Source organism: Botrytis porri (assembly GCF_014898465.1).
Source record: "Botrytis porri strain MUCL 3234 chromosome Unknown BPOR_012, whole genome shotgun sequence".
NCBI lineage: Eukaryota > Fungi > Ascomycota > Leotiomycetes > Helotiales > Sclerotiniaceae > Botrytis > Botrytis porri.
Window position 1 is genome coordinate 950,059 of NW_024066086.1, and position 20,008 is coordinate 970,066.

At 37.0% G+C, this 20,008-nt stretch overlaps 5 protein-coding genes across 5 annotated transcripts; 3 read left to right on the plus strand and 2 right to left on the minus strand.

Annotated features, from left to right (window-relative positions):
* Positions 1–566: 566 nt before the first annotated feature.
* EAF01_008827 (uncharacterized protein) lies at positions 567–1,565 on the plus strand (the record flags this gene model as incomplete). Its single annotated transcript, XM_038917083.1, has 1 exon — positions 567–1,565. The coding sequence occupies one exon, from the start codon at positions 567–569 to the stop codon at positions 1,563–1,565; it is 999 nt and encodes a 332-aa protein (XP_038767477.1).
* A 673-nt stretch (positions 1,566–2,238) lies between these two features.
* On the plus strand, positions 2,239–4,471 carry EAF01_008828 (uncharacterized protein; the record flags this gene model as incomplete). The annotated part of the gene is made up of 5 exons (XM_038917084.1): positions 2,239–2,657; positions 2,752–3,379; positions 3,467–3,838; positions 3,928–4,027; positions 4,104–4,471. 5 exons carry the CDS (start codon positions 2,239–2,241, stop codon positions 4,208–4,210), a joined length of 1,626 nt encoding a protein of 541 aa, XP_038767478.1. The 3' UTR covers positions 4,211–4,471.
* A 7,332-nt stretch (positions 4,472–11,803) lies between these two features.
* Positions 11,804–14,011, minus strand: EAF01_008829 (uncharacterized protein; the record flags this gene model as incomplete). Its single annotated transcript, XM_038917085.1, has 8 exons — positions 11,804–12,021; positions 12,091–12,135; positions 12,196–12,745; positions 12,811–12,899; positions 12,958–13,657; positions 13,711–13,725; positions 13,801–13,902; positions 13,970–14,011. The coding sequence occupies 8 exons, from the start codon at positions 14,009–14,011 to the stop codon at positions 11,804–11,806; spliced, it is 1,761 nt and encodes a 586-aa protein (XP_038767479.1).
* Positions 14,012–15,604: 1,593 nt separating this feature from the next.
* EAF01_008830 (uncharacterized protein) lies at positions 15,605–16,711 on the minus strand (the record flags this gene model as incomplete). Its single annotated transcript, XM_038917086.1, has 3 exons — positions 15,605–15,839; positions 15,941–16,333; positions 16,425–16,711. 3 exons carry the CDS (start codon positions 16,709–16,711, stop codon positions 15,605–15,607), a joined length of 915 nt encoding a protein of 304 aa, XP_038767480.1.
* A 671-nt stretch (positions 16,712–17,382) lies between these two features.
* EAF01_008831 (uncharacterized protein) lies at positions 17,383–19,995 on the plus strand (the record flags this gene model as incomplete). Its single annotated transcript, XM_038917087.1, has 1 exon — positions 17,383–19,995. The coding sequence occupies one exon, from the start codon at positions 17,383–17,385 to the stop codon at positions 19,993–19,995; it is 2,613 nt and encodes an 870-aa protein (XP_038767481.1).
* Between the last annotated feature and the right edge of the window lie 13 nt (positions 19,996–20,008).

Here is a 20,008-nt window from a genome sequence, read left to right on the forward strand (position 1 = left end):
TTACGGATGCTACCGACTGTTGAAGCATAATCCCATGCTACTCATTTTCATTCAATCCAAAACACGATCCAAGGAAAGACAAGGGCATCGATCAGTTGATGTGGTCCGCACAATGCACACACATGCTTGTGTAACCTTCCTTGTCACTTTCTATACCTACCCATTCCTCTGCTGTACTCATACCCTTTGCACCTCTCTTCATTTCTCTTATTAGCGCCGAGGGAAATTCCCCCAAAACCCTATAAACTATAAACTAAAAACTAAAAACTATAACCTGAATCCACTCCCACTCCACTCAAATATAAGACCATCAATTCCTCCATACACAACCCAATCTCGCCTTCCAACAACAAATTTTGCATATCGTCTGTCACCGAGAACATGCGCTTCTTGGAGCTCTTCCAAGCATCCATTAAGCCTCCCTGGCCCCGGCGTCTTCTTGATTCTTGATCTCATCATCCACGTTCATTTGGATATTTGCTGGAGAGAGATAACCAAAATCGAAAGCTTTAGTCTTTTTACTGTCGGACACAGAGGTTTAGTTCACAGACAATAAATCCGGAACCATGTCTCCTTTACCTACAGATGGATCCGACTCGACGGCTTTCGTAAATTCGAACCATGGTTCAGATGACCATACTGACCACGAACTACCACCACCACCAAATCCTTCATCCGATGCAGGTCTGACGGTTAGCCACTGTGCAAATGATCGTGGGGTTTCACCACCGTCTCCCAGTAGCATCGATATATTTACACTTTCGCCGATAACAGCACTTAAATTGTTATGTGCTGGTATCGAAGCTCTAGTTCAATTTACGGGAGACATTCCTCCCATGCCAGCGTCAACCGAAACGACGATGCCGAATATGAGAGGAATGCAGGCAGAGAAAGAAAATATACGACGGTCTGGTTCATGGACAAATTTAGCAGGTTTTCGACAACGAGCTCCTGGATCTGATGTTATAGATGGGGTAAATCTTCGTCCGAAACCTCTGGAAACACAGCACATTGTGCCCGCAGAACCATATATTATCGTTGGAGAGAATGCTGAGCCTTTGAATGTTCAACACAGTGCCATCACACGAAAATTTTATTCGAAGCATCCTCCTCCGATCTCTTTGGAAGACTATCTGATGCGAATACACACATTTTGTCCAATGTCAACAGCTGTCTATCTTGCAACAAGTTCCTACATACACAGGGTGGCGGTCGATGAACGAGTCATACCTGTAACAAGGCGAAACTCACATCGACTCATATTAGCTGGGTTACGCGTGGCTATGAAAGCACTCGAGGACCAAAGCTATCCTCATGCACGCTTCTCAAAAGTCGGCGGAGTCAGTGAACAAGAGCTTTCGAGATTAGAAATCAATTTTTGTTTCCTTACTAATTTCGAATTTAAGACGAGTAAAGAAGCTCTCTTACAGCACGCGATAAGTCTAAAGGAATTATCGTCTTTACAGGGAGGAGTGAATTTTGTCCCGAGAATGTCACTCTTAAACAAGGGTAGACCGGGTATGGCTGCACAAGAGACAGTGTTAGAAGTAACGGCGGACGCTTAGGTGTACGTAAGGCATAGTCTAAATATGATACAGGTGATATTGGAAAGTAGGGAAGTGGCCGAGTCAAGACGAATATGACTCCTGAATATGAGAGATGAGCAAGGCATGGCAAGGAACAGGTCACGGATGAAGAAACTGAAGCAGATTGCATATACGCTTTGGCCTCGTTACCATAGAGAACACAGTTGAGATGATCGGGCGCTACAACATGGATATGAGAGGCAGCATTGGAAGCGTTTGATGATGGGCGCGGCTTGGATCACGGTTGTTGGATGATATACATTGCTCCAAGTCGTGTGAATGGGCAATAGGATTGTTCGATAATTTGATAGTGTAGTTTCATTTCTAGCAGCAGGTACACTGTCAATGTGTTTGAAATACCGATATTGGATGATTGGAGATCCAGAATTTAATGATATCCGGAATACATACAATAGTCTAATTCGACTTTTACTCCTATTCACATGCATTCTCCCGAGCTCTTCACATGCGTAAACTCCTAAGGATTTTTAGTATCGATGTATGAGAAGATAGACTAAAACTGCCAAGCTTAAAATTGATAGCTCCCTAGTAACGTAACAAGGTCAAATATAAAATTCTAAAATTTAGCCCAACCGTTAGCCCCTCACCGAGGCAAGCTGGCGATTTTCATCAGCAACGCTTAGAAACGGCCATGGCCATGTTCCGCTTGTCAAATACCCCGCGATTCACACCACGTTGTCCGAATAGACGACAAAGAATAGCGTGTGTAGCACAGGTACAATTTTATTCTTCCAGAGCTAGTACTTCTCAAACGATATCCTCTATACCAATCCAATCGAGAATTATATCTCAAAGCCAGAGAAAATACGGTTTGGATACAGCTCGAATTACCGGTGATAGATCTCAGACAAGAATTAACCCGAGGATTATTCATCGCAGCATGGCTTCATCTACCGATACGATTTTGAAGGGGAAATACCCGGCGAAAGAACATGTCAGGAAGGTCGTGGAATATATTAAGAGGAAGGAGCCGGAGGCGGAGGGACTCTTGTATTTGGAGGCGCAGAAGACGGTTATGATTGAGGATAATGATGAGGCTGCTCCTTTCAGGTACGGTGTTGGGAGAAATGTTCAATATTGAATGTGGCATATATTAAAGATGTTCTTAATCATACACAGCTCAAGCTAACAATTCCATTTCCAGACAACGACGCTTCTTCTACTATCTCACCGGCTGCGATCTCCCTGACGCTTACTTTACCTATGACATCGCAAAAGATAAAAGTACCCTTTTCATCCCTCCAATCGATCCGGAATCAGTCATCTGGACTGGTCTTCCTCTTTCTCCTGAAGAAGCACTCGCCCGTTATGACGTCGACGAAGTCCTCACGACCGATACCATAAATGCGCAATTGGCCCTCCCAAACCAAACCAAAGTCTGGGCTATCGCACCCCAGATTTCGACTCACATAACTTTCCTCGAATTTCCCCAGAAAGATTTCACGCTCCTGAAGGAAGCTATTGAAGAAGCTCGTGTGCGCAAATCAGCATACGAAGTTGCGTTAATGAGAAAGGCGAATGAGATTTCAAGAGTGGGACACACGGCGGTTTTGAAAGCAGTAAAACATGCAAAGAATGAGAGGGAATTAGAGGCGCTTTTTATTAAAGAAAGCATTGCGAATGGAGCGAGAGAACAAGCTTATCATAGTATTGTGGCTAGTGGAACCGCGGCTGCTACACTACATTATATGAAGAATTCAGAAGAGTTGGAAGGGAAATTGAATTTGCTTTTGGATGCTGGAGCAGAGTATCAATGTTATGCTTCGGATATTGTAAGATTTTTTCCCCCAATATCCTGTATTTACTTTGTATTGAGGTTTCTCATGGGTTTTTGAAAGATATACTGATCACCCTGATAGACAAGGACCTTTCCTATCAACGGTCACTTCACACCCGAATCTCGCTCCATCTACGATATTGTACTCTCCATGCAATCGCAATGTATTTCCATACTCAAAGCCGGCGTTTCCTGGGATGAAGTACATCTCCTTGCTCACAAAGTCGCAATCAAAGGACTTCTCTCTCTAGGAATTCTGAAAGGTGATAAAGAAGAGATTCTAAAAGCAAGAACGAGTGTAGCGTTTTTCCCGCATGGATTGGGCCATTATCTCGGAATGGACACGCATGATACTGGTGGACATCCAAATTATGAGGATAAGGATAGATTGTTTAGATATTTGAGAGTTAGGGGAAATTTGCCAGAGGGAAGTGTGGTTACTGTTGAACCGGGTGTATGTTTTGTTCTTTTTTTTTTCTTCTCACTCGTCTCCCTTTTCCCTGTCTATTCTTCCGAGGTTTATAGCTAATACGAACATCGTAGATTTATTTCTGTCGCTTCATCATCGAACCATATCTTAAAGATCCGGCACATGCTCAATTTATCAACTCGGATGTTTTGGAGAAGTACTGGGAAGTTGGAGGTATGTTTTTCTTTTTTCTCTTCTTTTTGATTCCTGTCTTCCGTGTTTTAATGAAGAAAACTAATGAATAAAATAGGTGTAAGAATTGAAGATAATATTCTGATCACAAAAGATGGTTACGATAATTTGACAATGGTGGTTAAGGAGGTGGAGGAGATGGAAAAGATTATCAATGAGTCTTAGTTGTGAAATTGACGAGATGGGTAAAGTAGCTCTGAATATTTGAGAATTAGATTATGATTATTTTGGTGGATTGAGAATGTGAATATGCCTAAGTTTTAATAAATCATACTAACATGTTTTATTAGTGAGTGGGTTATATTAGTGAATAGGTTACTTTTATCTCAATTCACTTATTCAAAACTATTTTATTCAATAATAATAAAATCAATTGATTGAAACTATAAAGATTCTAATAATTTAGGATCTATTATATCATTTTGACAAATTCTTGTATTATATCCAGTCTTTTCATATTTACTATAATATTAATTAAAAAATACTTCTCTATTAGAATTCCTTCCTTTTTGATATTTGTTATATTGAATCTGAATATCAATTTCTTATTGAAATAATATATTAAAAGCCTTTTATCTAGTAAATACTCCCCCTTAACATAATTAAGTTTTTTTTGTATATCAATATTTACTTAATACCTTATTTATTATTTAAAATATATAAATCTTTGTATTTAAAAGTGTATTTTCATAAGCTAATTTCTTTATACCTTTAGTTAGAGTTAATACAATCTCGAATATAAATATAGGGAAGCTTGATTAATAACAAGTTATTTAAGATTTAATTAATGTTAATTAAGAAAGAGCTTTAATTGGGTTGTAAGGGGTTTAAGAGATTCATTAATTTAGATTAAAAGAGGGGGGGGTAGATGTATAAATTTAAATATCTAATTTCGAGAATATAGTTTTAAAATTAAATGGAATTAAATCTGTTCTTTGAAATTTTAATTTCATATTCTGAGAAATAATTGATTCTTTATACACAACTTTAAAAGCTATAAAGAATTCAATCTTTGAAATATAATTAATATGTATCTTAATAAATTTATCAATTTGATTATTATATAAATATTTCAGATTGTTAAAATAGTTTATATCAAATAATTAAATTAAATGACTTGAATGTAATGGTAAACTTAAGTATATAATATTGTTTTCTTTGTAATATGTTTAAAAAACTTTTGATTTATGATTTTTATACCTATTTAGTATTAATATTCGATACCTGCTCTTTCTTTGATTCTTAATATGCTTATTAAAGTGTTTCAATTATTCTAAACCTGTTTCATTATTTATCCATCCATTAAATATAGATTTAATAGTCTAATCCATAAGAAAATTAGTTTTAGTATATTAATTGAAAAGATAAACCTATCCTTGAACTACTAGAAATGAGGGTATAGTTTCACCCTCCCCATTGTCATATATGATTGCTATAGCCCATTCTCTATTGCTTGGTTGTATTACCTTACTTCTACTATTTCGTTCAGTACTAATTATTATTATTCCAGGATATATTATATTCATCATAAAGCCCGTTGTTACGGGAGCTGCCTCTAGGGTTATGTGGAAGTGTCTAGAATTCTCTCGAAATGGTTTAGACTAGGCTTTAAGTAGGAATTTAATAAGGTTATAACTGGTTGCAATTCTTGTAACTATAGTAATGAAATTAATAATTGTTTTTGAGCATAAAGCTCTATATTATAATGAAACCCATTCCCTTATATAGATAGACCTTTGTATTCTATAAATCAACAAGTCGATTATTATAAAGCTGATTTCGATAAGTCGGTTTTCTGATCACATGATGTCCATCCCGTGACTAATAATGATGCTATCGCTTATCTAATCTGTGCTCTTTAGCCGATTGTCCCTACAGTACTGTTTTCATAGGTCCTAATACTAAGGCCTTAGATTTACTTTATAATTTATGTTACAGTGCGGGTACCTTCATAATGTTACGACGGGTAAACAGTGGATCACGTGACGAGTGTCATGTGACAGGACGTTGGAGCCTTTGGAGCTTAGGATCCAAGGAGCCAGGAGCCTTTGGAGCTTAGGATCCAAGGGATCCAAGTAGAACAGAACCATGGGTTTCGTAGAGCAGGAAGGTCTATATAAAGGAATGAGTTTCATTATAATGTAGAGCTTCGTGCTCAAGAACAATCATTAGTTTCATTACTATAGTTACGAGAATTGCAACCAGTTACCAACCTTATTGAATTCCTACTTGAAGTCTAGTCTAAACCACCTCGAGAGATCTCTAGACACTTCCACGTGACCCTAGAGGCAGCTCCCGTAACACATAACACTATCCCCTTTCTAAACTAACGCTTATTTCAAGTGTCTATATAGCAGGATTCCTTACATTAATATATTATTTTAAAGAGTGTTTGTTTTATTCTTACAATATACCATTAGTATTATCAATCTTTATATACTTTATTATTTCCTTAGCTTATTGAGTTGAATATTTTAATATTGAATAAGATTCTTATTTATTATATATTATTTCTAACTATTATTGCTTAATTAATATCTTTGAATTAAAACATTGTACTGAGTATATCCGTAATAAAAAAGGTTATTATATCTCTAATCCTGAAATTATATCGATTTATGAGTTTCTAGATTGTTAATAAGAGCGTCTTTATTAAGAAGAGGAAGAGGCTATAGCTAAGATCCTTTGTTTATATAAATAACAGGCTTTCCTATAAAAGTGAATAAAGAAATAATTTATTGTAATGTTTATACACTAAAAAAGCTTAACGTTTTGAAAGAAAAGAAAAGATTAGAAAAGAAATATATAAAAAAGGAAAAGGTAAATACTATAATTATACTTATTCCTAATGATTCTTTTTCCTTTGACTTCTTTAATTCTTTATTGTTTCCATTGTTTGACACTAAGCTTAAAGCTTTGTTGGCAGATGTGAGTACTTCAGATGGAATGCCTATAACTTCTCAGAACAATTGAGATTCTTTTTGAATTCCTATATGTTTTCTGAATATAAGTAGTCCAATTATTTGATTAAATACTTGATTTTGTTTTTAACGTATTTACAATCTAGTATTGTTTTAATATCATATATGGTGTTGAGGTTGATTGGTTTGATTTCTATGAATGGCATATTCGGTATTTTTGGTGGTGTTGGTTTGAGTAAGGATATATGGAATACTGAGTGGATATTTATTATATTTAATAATTTCAATCGATAATTAATCATTCCTATTACCTTATTAATCTTAAATGGTTCTAGTTTTCTATAATCGAGTTTATTACTTGGTCTCTTGATTTTAATATTTCGTTATAGTAAATAAACTTTATTCCTTTTTTTAAATATAGATTCTATATTATATTTCGTATTATAGTACATTATTATTCTGAATAATATAAATCTTAAATCAAGAGCGAACTATTCTTACAAATCTTTCAATTGTTCGACTTGTATTATTGCTGATTTAACATTAACCTTTTATAATATTAGGATTTTATATGCTTGTAGATTAAAATCAAAATTAGCTTATATTAAGATGATTTTCATAATTTTTGTTTCTAATATATTATATATAAATTATACCATAAGTAATAGCTCTATTCAATTATCTTGTTAATAATTTATATAGTATTTAAGATATACTTTCATTATCTAATTAATCCTTTTTGTTTAAATATTTATTTATAAATAAAAAAATATCAATAGTTTTCTTTTAATACTTATAAGTACTAATAAGGTAGTTCAGAATTTCGAGGTAAAGAGCTTATCTTAATTCGAGATTATCTTATTTAATACTTTATATATATTTACTATAATCCTAAGGAATATATATACTAATTACTCAATATCTTATATTTCCTTGAATAATATTATATATATAAATTTTATTAGTTTGTTTATTATATTAAGTATTATATTGTATTCAATTCTTATAATAGAATTTTTTAAAAATGATAGTTTGATTATAAAATCCTATATAATGAACTTCTATAATTGAAAAGGTATATTTAAAATTTGGAGTTGATTATATAGAATATACTATAATAACTTGTTTTGTATGTAGATATTACAGTTTCCAACAATTTCTTTAATTATTATTTTATTTGTAAAAAGTAATTGATTTTCTATATTCTTATAAACATTCTTGTAATTCCTTAATATTTGTATACTAGCAATTTATATTGTTTTGTTATAAATTCCTTGGTTATTTGATTTGGAATGTATACTTTTCTATGAAAATATATGATCTTGTTTTTTATTATAAATTCTGCTTTTATTATCTTATATATACATATAACTATAGTATCCTTATTATAATGTAATTGAATTTGATTTCTAAAATGGTTGTCTTTCAATATATAAGTAGCTGTAAGCTGTAGTACATTATAAACTAATGATTCACCTTCTTTCTTAAATATTACATATAATTCGTACAACTTATTTTCTTAGTACTCTGGTTTTCGGCTAAGAGTATTAACTCTAGTGTTTTCTAATCCTTTAATATATGAAATTTTGAAATTGTAATTGGCCATGGTCTCCGACCATCTGACCTGTCGTCTGTTTCATTAGATTGTTGGTTCCTTGTCTTTCTTTTCTTAGGGAACTATCCGGTTGCTTCTTTATCTAATCGATGGATTCCATAGAATTCATTATAGTAAGTAGTCCAGTTCATCATTGTATAATCTATTGATATCTTTTCCTTATGATATTCTTTTATTATAGAAGGTAATAGGGTTCGATAATACTCTTGTTCTTATAAGTCTATTACATTTATACCTTTTTGGTTTTGTAATAGCTTGTTTAATAATTTCCGAAACTTCTTATTAATAAAGGTTTCAATTTCTTTGGTTTTAATTAAGTATTCCTAGAATATAAAGATAACATTAAGTTAGCCTTTGCTGAACTTAGATTTGAAGTTGCTCTTTCTTCTTCCTACTTTCTTACTTCGGCAATCCGCTGCTCAATGCCCTGCTTTTCTATATTCAAAATATAAATTGTTTTCCTGTCTTTATTTCTTTTCTGGATTATCATTTCTCTTTTTGTAGTATATAACATCTAATTCTATAGAATCCTTATAACTTTATAGATTGTAATATAATTTACTTTTGTTTTTATAGTAACATTCTTGCTTTTGATTTCCCTAGAGTTTATATAATCTTTGATTTTATTGATATTGATAAAGATAATCATTTAATTCAATAAAGTTCTGAATTAGGTTGTTTAAGTTTACACTTTTAGTAGATCTTTCTAATTTTAGTTTGATTTCTGGTTTGAGTCCTTTATAATAACGACTTATAATAATGATTTCATTTTATTTGATTGTTTTTATATGTTTTCGAAATTCTATAGCATATTTCAATATTAATCCTATCTGCTTAAAGTTGAAGATCTTATTTTCTATTACCTTTGATTTATTGGAATTTTTGAAGATCCTATGGATTTCTGTTTTGAATCCTTTGAAAATATTGAAGATAATTTTTGTGAATTTTATGCATTCCTTATCGTTATATTTGAAATAATTGTGTAAATATAACTAAATCCATTTACTTATCTTACCTTTAAGGTATAATATAACCCAAATACTCTTAAATTCCTTTTTGATGAACTTGTTTTAATTGAATTTAAAATAAATTTCGAGTTGTAATAAAAAAATGTTAAATTCCTATTGATTTCCTTGGTATTTATTTAATAAAGTAATCTTGAGTGTTTCATTGATGATAATCTTCTTGAAAGTATTAATTATTTCGATATTATTGAAGTTGTTTGTTGGGGCTTGTTAACTTCTAAAAGAACTATTAGTTGTTATATTAATGATTAATATTGAATTAGTATTTAAAGTAGAAAGAGTGCTTAAAGTGTTATGGGAATTGTCTTTAAGGTTATATAGAAATGTTTAGAAATCTCTTAAAATAGTTTAAATTAAACTTTAAGTAGGAATTCAATAAGATTATAATTAATTACAATTCTTATAATTATAATAATAAAACTAATAATTGTTCTTGAGTATAAAGCTTTATATATAAAGAAATTCTATTTCTTATATAAACCTTTGTTCTTTATAGAACTATAAGGCTTTGTTCTATTTGAATCCTTTGGATTTTATAGATCTAAACATTTATTCTTTAATCCCCTAGATCCTCTAGGTCCATCATGTGATCGTTTGACCATGTGACGCGGTATGTTGGGTACCGTCGTAACAAAATGAGGTTTATCTGTATTTAGGTATATGTATATATATATTGATTTATATTGAATTTAAATTTAAAACTTATTGAGAGTATAATAAGAATATTAATATATATTCTTTTATATGTTTTATATTAAGGAATAGATTTGAAGAGCTTTATATAAGATATTATATTAAACTCTCTAGAATAAGTAATATTTATAAAAGAATGAGATATCATTTTATTAATTCGAATTATATATACTAATATACTTATCTATAAGTAGATCCATTATTAGATTATATTCAGAGTATTAATCTCTCAATATGAGTACTTCAGGGTCGAATATTAGCTAATAAAGATATAGCTTAATACTCTGACCAATCAAGCTTTATTATTATTATTAAAAATAAACCTATATCTATAGGATTTAAGATATGAATAGTCAGTTTCAATTAAGGGTTATAACCTTCCTCAAAATTATTATTTCGTATGATTGGGGAGTAAAAGGAATTGTTATACTTATAAGGAATAGTTTTATAAGACAAAAAGAGTTATATTAAAGGAGAAGTCTATTAATTTTAGATAAAAAGAAGTAAGGCATAAGAGCAAATAAGGATATAAAGAATATAATATTCCTTTATATAATAATAATAAATATTTCAATAGTTATCATAGAATATAGTTCTAATATTATGAGAATTCTCAGGGTCCTGATGTTCTGATTGGTCACTAAGATCCCTGTTAAGCGAGGCGTCATATAATGGCGGTCTAGGGGATAAGCTTTTCTCTCATCTCATCTCATCTCATATCATCTACCCTACTATCCTATCCTTGGGTATTTATTTCATCTCTCTCACTCTCTTTTTCTCACTCATCTCTCTCTATCTCTCACTTTCTCATTTCTCTTTCTCATGTAATCTTGATTCTATCTCCTTATTGATTGTCAAACCCCTTTTCATTTACTCCATTCCCTTGATATTCCTTCTCACATTCCTTCCCACCTATTCTCAACCTCACCCTCACCCTCATCCCCCTTCTCACCTACAAAACACATACACATACTACACACACACATACCTAACTACCCACCCACCTCTTTGAAATCTAATACACAATACACAACTCATTTCAAAAAATATGTTACATTCTAGTTTTCTTACATTCTATCCTAGCTTTACATACAATACTCGTAAGGTTACATGAATTGATTTCGACTCGTGTTTGGAATTCAGCTTCCAGCTTTCGATATACACTGCGTGGATTGGCTTGCTACTATTATGATTACTGTTACTGTTCGATCTAAAAATCAGATCAAATCTTTACTTAGGTAAACCGAGTAACTATCTCAAAAACATTCATTTATTCATTCATTGACTCACTCCACTTCGCCTAATCTCGTTTCTTTCCCTCAAAAGCATATTCACTACAACACAACATCGCTTTAATAAATGCTTTAACAAATATCATAATTCCATCAATCAATGAGCCTACTATCATGCACGCATATCTAATCTACTACTTTAGATTCCAATATAAGCCTGTGGCCCGTCGAATTCCCCTCCTCCCAATCGCTATATCCATATTCAATCACCACTAACAACCAGGCACAACAACTGCATCGATAACCGCTGTCGTACCCCCCTTAACACATTCCACAGCCTTTAGCAAAATCTTCTCAACCTCACTAGCTTTTGATATCTTCTCGGCCATTACACTGTTTCCAGATGCGGCTCGAGCAATTCCCGCGTAATCTGGGACTTGCGGTGCGAATGATATGTTGAGTTCCTCGTTTGTGGCTTTAGATCCGATACCTGGAATTTTGTTAGAGATTTGTCACAAATGAGAGTTAGAATGTGAAAAATAGAAGGAGAAAAACGCACCATCTGGATGAACTAGCATGAGAGATCGTTTTGGTGCGTGCCAACCTGCTCCCTCATTAGTAACTGTAATCAGAGTTTCTACATAGTCCATTGATGATAACATACCCTTGTTGTTCAAAACAATAGTAAGAACCGGAATTCCATATCTTTGGCAAATCCAATAAACACTTCCTGGAACCGAGAATAAAAATGTTCCATCTCCAACAATCTGGACGACAAACTTTCCCTTTCCTTTCCCATTCTCAATCTCAGATGCCAATTTAATACCTAAAGCTCCACCACCAGACCATCCTAATCCTCCTCCTCCACAGTTGATCCAAGAACCGGGAAGAGTAGCTTGGATATTGTCTGCTACGAAAACTGTATTGGTTACGGCTTCGATAGCGAAGATTGTGTCAGCAGGTACGATCTTACGTAGTTGTTGACAGAGGTAACCGGTGCCGAAAGAATCATCATCAAAAACTTTTGATGAAGCAGCGTTGATAGATTCAAGGCGTTTGGTATGATCTGTAGCAAGAACTTCCCATCGCTCGGTGTATGGTGAGGAGGAGAGTGTGTTGGCGAAGTCACTAGCATTTTTTATGTATTTTGTGAGTTGGCTTATAGATGTGTAACTATCTGCTCTGTAACGAGAAAGTGCGGCAAGATAAAATACCTAGAATTGTTCAGTGATAATCTTCATAAGAAGTGTTCGCATAGAACAAAACTGGGAGGACTTACTGGCATTTGTTGTTTGAGAGGATCAACATCAATATGGAATATCTTGGCTGATTTTGAAGGATGACACAAAGTGTTAACCCAGGGTACATCTACATGGGGAAAAAAAATTAGTCTCTATATATCGTTGTTGAAAGGTTGAGTATGTACCGCAGTCAATGACAACAATGACGTCGGCAGTTTCAATGGCCTTATCACTGCCATATCTCAATCCCAGCCAAGCACGATGATCAGCTGGAAAGCACATGTCACTTCCACCGGTATCCAAAACACGAAGACCTTTAACTGTATCCGCCAACTCAACTAGAGCTCCTACTGACTTATGATTTCGACCACTATAGCCAGTAATAATCAATGGCTCCTTAGCATTGACCAATGCTTCAGAAATTGTAGCAACCGAACTCTCAGAAAGTGCAGCTGGCTCCACTGCATTCCAATGTTCCTGAACCAAATCATAATCATCAATTTCCTCCTCCATAACCTCTCTCGCCGAATACAGATAAACTGGTCCAGCAGGGGCACTAGTAGCCCATTGAAGAGCCCTATTAACCATCTGTTTGATATTCTTTCCCGTCTTAATCTCCATTGAATATCGACAATATTGTCTGACAATCTCCGCTTGGTTGGGTACATCTTGTATCCAATGAATATATTCCGTTCGTGATCCGCGCATTTCTCCTTCAATTGTATAGGGGGATAGACCGGCAAATATAAGAACGGGTGCCCGTCCACATGAGGCATTGTGAACCGCAGCTCCCAATCCCTGGGTTCCTACGTCAACGTGTACGATTACGCATTGAGGTTTGCCAGTTAGACGGGCATATCCATCGGCCATGGAGAGGGCTACCATCTATGGAACAAATGAGCATATTTCAAAGGCGGGGAGAGAATCTGTTTACATACCTCGTTTGGACATGTCTGTAGATTGTTATTAGTGTATGATCATGTAAATGTAATCAAGACATTGATCAATTGATATATCTGAAGACTTACTATAACTTCTGGCCCCTTGTTCTCCTTCTTAAGCGTAATCAAAGCTTCCAAAATAGAAGGATGATCCGATCCTAAGTTGACGAAGCAATGAGTTACCCCCGCCTAATACATTGTTAGATCTATTCACATGTTGAAGTTTTGAGATGATAAGAGAAGGTTGGTTGGTTACCTCAACAAGGGCCTCAAAGAAGGCGTACGAAGCAGTAACCATGTTTGGTCTTTTGATATTCTCGGTGTTGTGATGATTTGAAAAAAGGGTGATGTGTATTTGTTTTGTTTTTTCAAGAAGTATGGCAGTACAAACAGATGTGCGGGATATATGGTAATAAAAGCTAGAGAAGCTCGGAAAGCTGGGCTGTGAGAGGGGTAGTTTCGGCTTACCAAAACAGTTAGATCCGGGGTACTTCACAGCCAGCGTCAACCTTCCTTATTTGTAGATGTTGAACTCTAATAAGGTTTCATTGAATTAGTCAAACATATAAAAGTTAGATAGTCTTGTGTAATCAACTTCATTCCATTATTCTATTGTCTGTCTAGTGGTCTGAGAATGTTCAGACAGGAACAGAATTCAGTCAATCAAGAAAGTCAATCACGAGATGAGAAACAATAGATCAATCGACGTACTTGTTCCATTCATCCCACCATTTGCCCTTATCCCGCTATTTATCTCTTTGTCTGGTTCCGCTCACACCACATGGCACAATTTCGTATTTGCGGGGTAGTTTCAGGGTACGTTGGCTTCTTGGCTTGGAATCAATAGATTGGATCAGACTTTCAATAGATTTCATCCAATTTGTTGAGTCATCAATCTATTTGGTAATTAATGCTGTCTTTGGTTGAGAAAGAGTATTATAATACGACTTTGCATTCGTATGGCAGGAAGTATATTGGGTTGAAATCATGATTCAAGCAAAGGTATTGAAGACAAATGACGATAGATCTGGAGCAAGTGAAGTAATAAATATTGCCCAAGTTTGATAATTAATGTATGTGTGTACAGTATGCTAAAGTCTAGAGATATACAGGAAATCTTCTCACTCCTCATTCCGAGCCACCAATTCGTCGTGACTTCCTTGGTCTACGCAAATACCGCTGTCGATTGCAAAAATCGTCGACGCCTTTTCGATGGTTCTCAATCTATGCGCATTAGCGATGACAGTAACACCCTTTGATGTCTTTTCCAGAGCCTCTTCGAACAACTTCTCGGACTCAGCATCAAGAGCTGAAGTCGACTCATCAAGAAGTAATAAGTGTGGCTTCCTGAGTAATACACAAGCAATAGAAAGACGTTGTAATTGACCATCTGAAAATTGCCCACCAATGGAACCACAAGGCGTTTCGTATCCCTCGGGAAGAGAACCAATGGTATCGTGAATGTTTGCCAATTTGCATGCAGATTCGATCTCTTCCATGGTTGGGGTATGTCCAACGCGAGCGCCGAGTTCGAGATTCAAGCGAATGGTGCCGTAAAATAGGACACTTTCTTGGGTACGAGTGCAATATCATGGCGGAACGCTACGCCGTCAATCTTGGAATTGTCTTGACCATCAATTTCGACACTACCGGATGCTGAAGAGTAGAAGCGTTCAAGGAGGGCAATGATGGTTGATTTTCCGTCTCCAGAGCGTCCAACAAGTGCGCAGAATGTACCGAGGGTGATGTTGATGGTGAGACCTTTGAGAACTTCGATATCTGGGCGAGTGGGGTAGGAGAAACGAACACTGTTGAAGCGTACGGCAAGACCACCCGATCTAATGGGTTGTTTCTCGATCATTCCTTGAGATGCTTCTGGATCATTTGTTGCTCAGCTGTTCTTGGATTCGAGGAGATTCTCAGGACCAATATCTATCAAATCAAGAACTCGTGCAGCGGATACGCTGGCTTTAGAAATATCAGGAGCAAGGGAGAACATTTGTCCACATAGAGCACTAAAGAGAAGAGCAGGTAGGACCGTGAAGAATTGTTGTTGATTGTAACGTCCTTCTACAACATTTCGACCTACCCGCTGATATGCTAGTGCGTACACGAAATTACTCATACTGTAAGCCATCGCGAGCCAGAAACTTCCGTATGCAATTGTCTTTAGCGTTGCAGTATATTGATTCCCTCTCTTTGTGCTGAACCAATGTGACGAGCGTACACAGCTTCCAAGCGGGAACTGGCACCCATAGCTTGAACCAAAGACATATTTGACAGTCCTGCTAAAGCGATAGCCGTCGCTGCCGCTACATGATCTGACATTCGGCTTGCACACTTTTGAGTGAAGTGTCCTCCCACCATTGCCAAAAAAAGATAGGCTGGTACCAAAGAGATGAGCATACCTGCCGGCTTCGCACTCTTGATGAAGGAAACGACATATGACGCGACGAAGTAGGAGATACTGGCAATGAAGATTCTGACCTTTTCAGAACTTCCTGTTTGAATGGTTTGAAGATCGACATCGAGGCGGGAAGCTACTTCACCGGATGGCAATGTATCGAAAAACGCGACTTCTTGATGTAGAAGGACATCCAGATATCTCATGCGCAGGCGTCTAACAAGAGGTTCACCGAGAAGACTCCAAAAATCCAGTATGGATGTAGATCAAATAGAAATTCGCGATTGTCACGTAAATGACATCTAACACTTTGGTCATAACGCCATCTGTAAGTGACGCTGAACCAGTCGATGAAGTGCTACAAGATGTTGAATTGAGGTCGTCTACCAGTTGGCCGAATAAGATACCCAGTAGGGGGAATGGAACCCGAGAAGCGATCGAGGTGATGAATCCAACCACAAGAAGAACATAATCGAGCGGTTCTGGATCACTTGAAAGTAGTAGAAGTAAGTATTGTCCGCTCTGCTTTTCGGCACCCGCAATCTTGGAGGGCAGACCGACGATTCGATCTTTCAGTGCCGAAAGTTTTGACATGACTGCATTCAAGATGAATGATTCCTACAAAACTCGAATGTCGAAGACACAATACCATACACTTGAACCAACAGAAATGTTTCTTCTTTGACAAGCAATGAATTTTCTGTCTATAATCCGCCCGAGAGTGGCACCGTGGTAATGGAGAAGGGTTCTTAGAATCTACATAACAAAAATTTGATTCACAAAATTGGGCACGAAAATCGGATTGCAAAGCATTGGCATATAAATTTTGAGAAAATGAAAGTTATGAAACACGAATCAGTTCAATTCGACCCCTATCTATTATTGGCAGAAGCGGTTTGCTCCGTAAATGAGATGAATGATTTCGTCGAAAACATGGGTGAGAGCTGATGACTCCATAAAGTTCGTATATTAGTTATCTCGAGAACAAAATCACATCACCGTTCGGAGTCATATATTTGATCAGATTAGATGATCTGATAAGATTCTTCTAACAAGTGGCATTATGATGGGTTGCCAAGGAGGATATATCGAGTAATGGAAACTTACAACAAACAATTAAAACTGGGAACTGACATCGGTGGTTGCATTTGATGGACTAGACGAGATGATCTGATAAGATTATAGAAAAGCTAAGAGCATTAACAGCGGAGCCTTGTTCAGAAACGGTATAAGGTTAGTTCAAAACAATTCCTGGCAGTAACTCAATGGCATACTTGATCTGGACCAGTGGAACAACAGGCCTGCCTGAAGGTGTACAAGTGCAGCATAGCGCCGCAGCCACAGCTATGAAATCTTTGAGGGAAAGCATACCTGTAAGCCGTTCTGGCGCAGTCTGCTGTCTCCAATTTTCACAACCAACATTCGACGTCTTCGTGCAAGATCTCTTCTACACCTGGGATTTGCGCGGAACTGTCATCGCAGCACCCAAAGATGTAATGCTTGGTTCTTTTCCCGATCTCGCTTACGCAACCAATGCGACGCATGCTCATTTGACTCCTGCGTTCGCAACAATTGTAGCTCGCGCTCATTGTAAAACACTCGATGTTGTGACTATGATTGGAGAAGCCTTGCCTCAGCCTGTTGCAAATGATTGGTCCCAAAATATTCTCGCGTATAACACTTATGGTCCCTCCGAAGCGAATGTTGTATCTACAGTCAAACAATTTGGCGGTTTCAAAAATCTATTCAAGAGTACAAATGTCGGATTACCATTACCCTCCGTGGGCTTCTTTGTGCTTAACAACGAGCGAGTCGTCATGCGACATGGTTTGGGTGAGCTCGCTCTTTCGGGTCCACAAGTAGCTCGAGGCTATTGGAAAGACCTAGCTAAGACGGAAGAAAAGTTCCATTGGAATGAGAGTTGTGGAGCCCATATATACATGACCGGGGAAATTGTCCGTCGGCTTCACGATGGCAGTCTAGAGTTCGTGGGACGTCGTGATGATCCGATGAAGATCAACGGAATGCGAGTAGAGTTGAGCGAGATCAGTTTTGCGCTCAGCCATTGTCATCCCGATACGGAACAAGCGGCTACTATGCTCATGGCCCGACCAGATCGTCCGATGAAGGTCTTGGTGACCTTCTTATCAACCCCAAGTACTCCTGCCCAAGATTTACTCATTACCAATGATTGTGCGGTCGAAGTTGCCAAAGCCGCTATGGCTGTATCGAAAGCAAATCTCCCAGAACATATGATCCCTAGCGTTTTCGTGGTATTAAACCGCATCCCGGTGACTGCTTTCACCAAGATCGACCGCAAACCATTATCTAGTGCTTATGAAGCTTTGGATCTGGTATCATGGAAAAGTAACTTCACATTTACCCAGGACTCGGTTTGGACAGAAGAGGAAGAACGAATCCTCGAGCATTTCGCCACCTTTTTAGGAACCGAGAGCAAGAATTTCCGATCAAACAGTCGACTAGCAACCTTAGGTTTTGATTCAATCGCCGCAGTGCGTTTCACAGCAAGATTGAAGACTACCGGTTACAAGGTTTCAGCTGCACATATGCTACACTGTCAAACCGTCGCGGATCTCTGCAATCTCTTCAACAAGCCCGCTTCCAATTCCACTTGTCTTGATTCCTCCTCCAGAATACTCGATGAATTCCACCGTCAATGGTTCTCAAAGGTTGCAGAAACCGCTTTAGTTGACGTCAAAGCATTTTCAGTCTGTCCGACCTTGCCACTACAGAAAAATCTTCTCAGTGAACCTTTCCGCAACTATGAGTACTATTGGAGTAACCACTTTTTTGATCTCTCTGATAGCATCGATCTCGAACTTTTGAAGACAGCTTCGTGCCAGGTGGCTCAGAATACCGAAGCTCTTCGTATTGGATTCTTGCCAACGGCTTCGGTGTCTGCAAAAGCAAATTCCGGATTTGGTGCATCGACATTTCTTCAATTGATTCACGAGAAGCCATCTGTAGACTGGTCTGTTGTGAAAATTAAAAACGAGGATCTCGCAACAAGCGCAAAAACTTATGCACAACAAATCGCTCTCAAGCATCAAAGCAGTGCATTTATCAGTTATCCGTGGGCTGTCGTTGTATTCGAGCGTGATGATGTGAGAACAATGATGCTCTCAATCCACCACGCTATCCACGATGGACCTTCCTTGAAGTTCATCATTGATGATATTCAAGCTGCATACACCTCTCAGGAAAACCTACGCAGCCCACGTCACCAGATCCAAGAAGCCATCGCACCTTCCTTCATGCGAACAACCAGTCCACAAGAAGACATGGCCTTCTGGAAAAACACGCTTAAAGACTTTGTCAGCGAGGTAGACGACAGCGTAGAAAATAGGGCTCCAGAAAATAAATCTCGCACCTACAATACCGCATCCATTCCCCTCTCCGTACCAATCTCCAAGCTGCAAAGCACAGCTCAAGAATTCAACTGCTCGTCTGCAAATTCCATCCTCCGTGCCGCCTGGGCATGCATAGTATCCGAGTTCCTCGAGACGGACCAGAAAATCGTGATTGGCGAAGTGTTATCCAAACGTCTGGCTTCTTCTTCCCTCGAAGATATCATCAGTTCTCTCGTATCTTTGACCCCCGTCCCCATCTTCACATCCGGAACCGCGAGAGAAATAGTCAGTAAACACGATTCCATGAATATTGCCGCCTACAACCACCGCGATGCCAATCCGGGTATGCTTCGCAAGCTCATCAGACGACCGAAATCCCAGCCGCTTTATCCCGCTGTCCTTGTGTTCCATCCACACAATACGGAAAGCGAACATAAATACGAGCTCTGGAATGAGATCAAAGATTTCCTAGGTCTGAACTTCGAACGTGATCTCCGCTCAATGTAGAGGAAAATGCAAA